This window comes from Manis pentadactyla, chromosome 6, assembly GCF_030020395.1.
Source record: "Manis pentadactyla isolate mManPen7 chromosome 6, mManPen7.hap1, whole genome shotgun sequence".
In the NCBI taxonomy this organism is placed as follows: domain Eukaryota; kingdom Metazoa; phylum Chordata; class Mammalia; order Pholidota; family Manidae; genus Manis; species Manis pentadactyla.
Window position 1 is genome coordinate 103,247,485 of NC_080024.1, and position 6,817 is coordinate 103,254,301.

At 47.8% G+C, this 6,817-nt stretch overlaps 1 protein-coding gene across 4 annotated transcripts in view; it reads left to right on the forward strand.

The window, feature by feature from the left end:
* KCTD1 (potassium channel tetramerization domain containing 1) overlaps positions 1-5,952 on the forward strand; it is a 175,504-nt gene extending 169,552 nt beyond the window's left edge. For 3 of the 4 annotated variants that reach the window (XM_036914254.2, XM_036914255.2, XM_036914251.2), the window contains exons 4-5: positions 1,197-1,502; positions 5,026-5,952. In XM_036914254.2, the coding sequence (XP_036770149.1) occupies positions 1,197-1,502; positions 5,026-5,184 (465 nt within the window). In that variant the 3' untranslated portion in view covers positions 5,185-5,952. The remainder of the gene's footprint in view (positions 1-1,196; positions 1,503-5,025) is intronic. The other variant, XM_036914252.2, reaches the window with a different exon arrangement.
* Positions 5,953-6,817: the final 865 nt, after the last annotated feature.

Below are 6,817 nucleotides of genomic sequence, written 5' to 3' on the forward strand. Positions count from 1 at the left end.
GCTTGCCAGATTTCTCTGTTCATTCAACAGCTTCTTTCTAAGCAAGAGAAAAGGTGTCTGGCCAGTGGGTTTCAGACCCGGGCAAGTTCACTGGTCTCACTGGATTCAGTGAGACCAAAGAAATGACAGTGGAACGTTCTTAGGGTGAAAGACTTATACCCAACTTTATTCCCACGGTGGCAGGTCAGTCGCTAGAATCTCATCCACTCAGAGCAAGTCTGCGTGCAGCAAGCTGGTCTCTGCTCCTGGGCCTCTCCACCCGCGCAGCCTTGCAGCCATGCCACCGTGTCGCCCAGAGCACTGGGCAGAGCTCTTTGTAGTCAATAGCAACGTATTGCCCACACGTGTGTAGTGAGCTGGCCAACCAGGGCCAGGTGAGAATCCTGACCACAGGAACTTTCATTTTATCTACAAAAAGAAACCATCCTAACGTCTGGTGACAGAGCTTTCCGCTCCTGTGCCTCTCTTGCAGGAGTTGGAGCCTGATGTTTGCCTCTCTGGCTCATGGTGGCAGCACCGAGAGCTGATGTAGGAAGGCGTCAGCCTCCCCAAACCATCACAGATCAACACCCCAGGTTAGGTAAAAGCAGCGCGCATGCCCTCCAGGCACCCACCCACCCCACCCCCCGCCCTCACCCCACCCCCAGCCTCCTGAGAAGTCCCAGAGCTGCCGCTGAAGATGACCAGGAGCATGGGCTTCAAGGGAACGGTGCACAGCTGTGCTCCCCACACCTCAGCCGTATATGTGTTCCATCCGAGAGGATATATAGTTGCTTCTCACCAACACTATTCAACTTTAGCCACCCAGAGGCATTATTTTCCTTCTAGCAGAGAAAAGTCTTGGGTGAATCCTTCCAAATCTGTTTTCTTGGCTGCAGAATGGAAATAATAATGGCTCCAAATTTATGGGCAGTTATGGCTATTACAGGACTTAACTCACATAAAAATAAAAGGCCTTTAAGTAGCCTTAAAGTGAGCAATTCAGTTAGAAGAAGGCCCTAATACCTTAGCTCCTTTCATTATCACTGACTGAATGAATGAGTGAATCAAACTGAGACTGTACGAACGTGTTACAAGTGAAAAATTACACCCAGATTTGATTACTGAAAGAACAGAGGTGGGAAAAATCGCCTCCTTTCTGTGGGCATTTTCCATACTTTGTATTTTTACACTGTAAAATACCTTTTTTTTTTCAGGACTACACTTTGTTATATGAAGAGGCAAAATATTTTCAGCTTCAGCCCATGTTGTTGGAGATGGAAAGGTGGAAGCAGGACAGAGAAACTGGTCGCTTCTCCAGGCCCTGTGAGTGCCTTGTGGTGCGCGTGGCCCCAGACCTGGGAGAGAGGATCACGCTCAGCGGGGACAAATCCTTGATAGAGGAAGTGTTTCCAGAAATTGGTGACGTGATGTGTAACTCCGTCAATGCGGGCTGGAATCACGACTCCACTCACGTCATCCGGTTTCCACTGAACGGCTACTGCCACCTCAACTCAGTCCAGGTAGAGTGTTGTTGGGTGGCACTGGGTGGCACGCAGGGCTGTTCCCTACCCTTGCCCTTGCACAGCGCCCCTCCTCCAGGGAGCTGGGAGACCTCGTGTGGTGACCCTTCTGTCGGATAGGTGAGTGCAGTCACCCCTTACAGCATTCATTCAGGTCCAGGGTGTTTACTGAGCATCTACTAGGCGCCAAGTGCTAGTCTGAGCACTGGAGATACAGAATGAAAACAACAGCTCTGTTTCATGGAACTGGTATTACAGGAATGGAATGGGGGCAAACAGTAACCGACGCTAAGTGTTGGTCAGGGACTGAGAAGAGGGTGTCTGGGATGGAGTATGTCCTGCACGGAGAGCAGCAAGTTCTGGAGCCCCTGAGGTAGGAGTGTGGCTGGCAGGTGTAAGGTGAACACCAGGGTGGCTTGATGGAAGTGAGTCCGGGACAGGGAAGGCTAGCCCACCAGGCCTGCGGGGCCCACAGACAGGTCGGGGGTCGCCTCGAAGAGGGAGGTGACTCTCCGCGGTCTTTTCATTTTGGTTTCTTTGGGTTTTGGTCCGTCTGCTTGTGTGAGTAAAATAGAAGCCATGTGAGGATTTGGAGCAAAAGAGTGACTGGAGGTAACTCATGTTTGAAAATGAATAGTGCAGCCGCAGGTGGGAAACAGGGGCAGCAAGGGGACTAGGTGGACAGCCATGGTCCAAGCAGCAGACGAAAAGTGCCCAATTTGGACCATCTTGAACATAGAGCTAAGGAAGTTTTCTGGCAATGGCTTCAGGTTGTAAGCCAAGGAGGACTAAGATTTTGGATAGAACTGAATGAATGAAATTGCCATTTTCTATGGGAGGCGGCTTGAGGGCGGAACTCGGAAGCTGGGCTTCCACCCCGTGGGCTGCCACATGCCTGAGATGCTGGTGGACGTGGTCATCGCGCTGGGCTGTGGGCAGCACGTGCAGGCAGCTTACCTATCGGAACAGGTAAGCCAGCCCTGTTCACCCCCTGCCTTGCCGATGAAAGCGAGGCACACCGGGGTCATCAGGCCTGTGTGACTCAAAAGGATCTGAAGTCAGTGGCGTGAGGGTTTGGGTTTTTTCCCTTTTTAATGGGAACGGGCCCGTGACTTTGTCCAATGGTAACCTAACCGCTCCCACAGCTGAGAACTAGAAGCACCCACGCTACCGTTCTGCCCCGTGAAGATGGCTCCACAGCTACTTGGGATTTTAGAGATTTATGAACAAGTCTCTGGGGGCAGACTGGCAGGAAACTGGCAGAAACTAAGCCCAGCTGTGCTGGAGGGCTGCTCTCGTGGGCCGCGGGGCGGCTGCCGGGCCTTAGGGGGCAGAGGGGTGCCCCCGAGCAGCCCCAGGCAGTGCTCCTGCGCGGGGCCCTGCTCGCCTCTCCCGTCCCACACGCGCCCTGCCGGGCAGAGCCACACAGAGCCAGGACACATCCTAGGCTCTTCCAGGACCCCCGCCCGCAGCTGCAGAGCCTTGGCCCCACCCCAGAAGGCACGAACTAACCGTCATAACTTCATATGCCTGGTGAGCTGCCCCGTCGTTCGAGTCCGGTCAGATGCAGAGAATTCCACTGGGTTAACGCTGGCGGATGCCGGGGCCGTGACCTACTCTAGCTCCCCGCTGTGCCCACCAGGAAACAGGCATTCAGCGGCTCTGCAATAAGGCCCGGAGACATGATGCCCCCAGAGTGATTTTAATATTCTCAGATGATCTTGAACCTCAAGGAACTTTGCAATTAATACGTTGATGTTTAAAAATTCATGGCTGAGAGGTCCGAGTGTTTGCTTTAGGTTGAAATAAGCTTTGACCACATCCAAGATAACACTGGATTATATTAAATAATTATCCTAGTAGGTGTATCAAACTCCTTGGGGAGAAAGCTTAGGGATTTCCCCAATATTAGTAATCTAGCAACCCAACAATACCTGAAAGACAAACAGTGTCGGAGTGAGGTTCTTTATCGCTCATGGCGTCCTTGGTAAATCCTTTGCTAATCACGGCAGAGAATCCTTTCCAGCGCGGTGGTTTGGCAGACTGGGGTTTTTCCTGCTGCCGGGCTGTGTGCCTGCCTCTGCTGGGGAATCATAGAGTGAGCTGCTCTTTGCCTCTTTACTCACCTACCACCAAAGCACATCCTGATTTTGAACTTCAGGATTGTTCTCTCCTCCTGTCCTTTTGCTGACTGGTGTGTGCGTGTGCCTTGTGACTATAGCTACATAAACAGAGCAATGCAAGGTGCAATGTTCATTTTGTTCTCATAAGGACTTGGTTTGGTTTTTGTTCTCAATTTGCCAGCATTTGAAGTTCTAATTTTTAGAAAGTTTAGTTCTTGAGCTCCAATCTCATCTAGTTAGCTGTTTTCCAAAATACCATCTTATATTTTCCATACAAACAATGGTAATTTTTACAAAACTGTAAGGGTTCACTTTATATTGACTATGTTTTGAAAGTTTTTTAGTAACAGTTCATTTCATTCCAAAAAAAATTTGAACCAGGCCTTTTTTTAAAGTTCTGATTAAGTCATCTTGCCTTTAGAGTAGTGTAGAAGTAATTTAATTATATGCAGAATCCTGGCAGGGCATTTACAAGTCTAATATTTGTTAAATTCCCAAAGATACAGAATGCTCTAGGTCAGTTTCTTGCATGTTTACCCACAAAAGAGTTGCAGGAACTCTTTCCTGCATTTGAGACGTGTAGTGACAAACCCAGGGATCTATCTGGCATTAGATATTTGATTTCAAAATTAAACAAGAGTTATATAGCTAATGTTTATATAAAAAGTTTAAAATACCTTTATTTTTGGTATGTTTTCTACTATCTTATCACCATTTATGTTTGCCTCTGAAAGCACAAAAACAATAAACCTATTTCAAATGCCACAAATTTGAGAACCTGTAGATGAACTTCATCTGTCTTCAATCATCTCTTTTCTCTGCTACTGAAAATGTATCAATCTCCCAAACTGAAATACATATAACTCAGTATCAGGAAACTTGAACAGTGGCAGAGTTGAGAATGAATCACTAGCTGAGTAAATTCAGGTACTGTCAGTCTTTCCATATTCTTTATCATCTCAGAGAGTATATTTTAAGAGTAAGTGAGCTTTGAATCGTGAACCTTTCTTTTTGCACATTTGTAAAAGACATGGGATTTGAAGTCGAACAGACTTGAGTGGGAAACCCAATCCCATCACTTACTAGCTGTGAGCCTTGGTTTTCTCATCCATAAAATGGGCTAACCACCCATTAGGACAACTGGTTGTAATGAGTAAGTGAACTGGCATGTGCAAAGCAAGCATAGAGAGGCGCATTTCAGGTATGAGAAACATTTTTACCCTCCTTCCTGCCTTTTAATGCAGAGTCTTCTTTGAAAGCGAAAACCCCGACTTAGAGCTTAGATGAGGTTGACCAGAGCTGCACGTGATCTCAGACCTTGAGACAGTTCTTTGGGCTGTTTATGTGACCCAAAGGACACATCTCGTCCCTAACCTGATGTTTGTCTCGGCCCCTCACAGGTCCTGGAGAGGTTGCAGCAAAGAGGATTTGAAATCGTGGGCTCCTGTGGGGGAGGAGTGGACTCATCGCAGTTCAGCGAATACGTCCTGCGACGGGAGCTGAGGCGGACGCCCCGCGTGCCCTCCGTCATCCGGATAAAGCAGGAGCCTCTGGACTGAACGGACAGATTTCTTATGCAAAAAGGAAAACAACATACACAACAAATAACGCAAACAAAAAAGGGACATTTATGTGCAGTTGGGACAGCAAACCAAGTCCTGGACCTAAAATTGAATAAAAAGACACGTTTATATCCAATAGAGACCACACCTGTATTCATATGGGAACAGTTGGAATAGTGATATCCTCAAGGTGTAAAAAATATATAAATATATATATATATATATATGTCAAAAGGTAGGAAATGCAAAAAAAAAAAGAAAAAGAAAAAGACAAAAAAAAGGTGGTAGCTATGGTTGGTGCTGTGGTGGCCGTGAAGGGGCCTGGGCGCCAGGCCTCCGACCAAGAACAAGCCATGAACAGTGAGGAAGCGTCTCCTTGCAGTCTCCATGCCAACAGCCATCACTATTTCTTTTCCCTTTGTCTTTCTTTCTCCTTTATGTTTGCTTTTTAACACCTTTCATTTCTTTGCATATGGAAGTTTCGTGTCTCTAGGCGGGGACCAGGCAGGACTTCAGAGAAACTCTCATGAGCACATTGCATCCAGAAGACCTGAGACACGAAATTTTAAATGTAGTTTGTACAGAGATCACACTTTTTTGTCCACCTCACAGATGTGAACATTACTTTGTTTTTAAACTGATCGGTTTTGCAAAGGGGCCAGAATTATTACCTGTTAGAGTTGCTCCAGTTTGAGCCTGCTGCTTTCCTACAATTTTTCAAATTTTATAATGTATTAAATACAATAAACTCTGTTTAAAAAATAAGGTCTGTGTGACACACATGTGCTGGGGGTGAGACTATATTAAAATGAAATCTTTCTTTTTTTTACTTTTCTGTGTTGAGCATCGAAAAGAGGCCTAAAAGCTGAAGCCTGTTTTTGAGATCAAAACCCGCTAATGGGTAAGGATGGCATCACCTGTGCTAAACAGTTTCCACTCAGGAAGCATTATGTCCCAGGCCCTGTTACTCTGCATTGGTTAGCGAGATAAATCTTCCCCCCTGTGAGCTTTCCCTGTACAGATTTCAGTTACCTATTGCTGCAGAGCGAACCATACCCAAACTTGGCTGCTTCAAACAACTTTTTATTCTGGCTCACGATCCTGTGGGACTGGCTTCTCGCGCTGCGTGGATGTCATTGGGGGCGTGATTGGGCTGTGGGCATCTGCATGTGGGGTGGGGGTCTCCCAGCACGAGACCGGGGCTCCGATGGGGAGGGTCCCACACCTGAGTGTTCCAAGGGAGACGCAGCAGAAGCCGCGGCCGTCCGGAGGGCGGGGCCCACAGCTGCTCGGTGCCCTTCTGCAGGAACCTGGTGGTTCCAGAGACAGAGCCAGCCCAGATTCAAGGTGGGGGGATAAAATCCAGCTCCTGTTGGAGAAGGTGACAAAGAATGTGTAGCCAGCTTGAATCCACCACCACACCTATCCAGGAAATCCAGAAAGGAGGGAGGGCACTATGACTTTAGATGAAGTAGGGACAACCCCACGGCCAGAAGGATCACTTTGCTACTAGCCAGGGAAACGAGAAACCTGAGAGCTCCATACTGCTTTGGAATTAAGACCTCAGCTCTTCCAAGGCATTAGTAATTCCAGAGACTTCTCTGCCAGCCCTGTCCCCACCTTTCCCCCC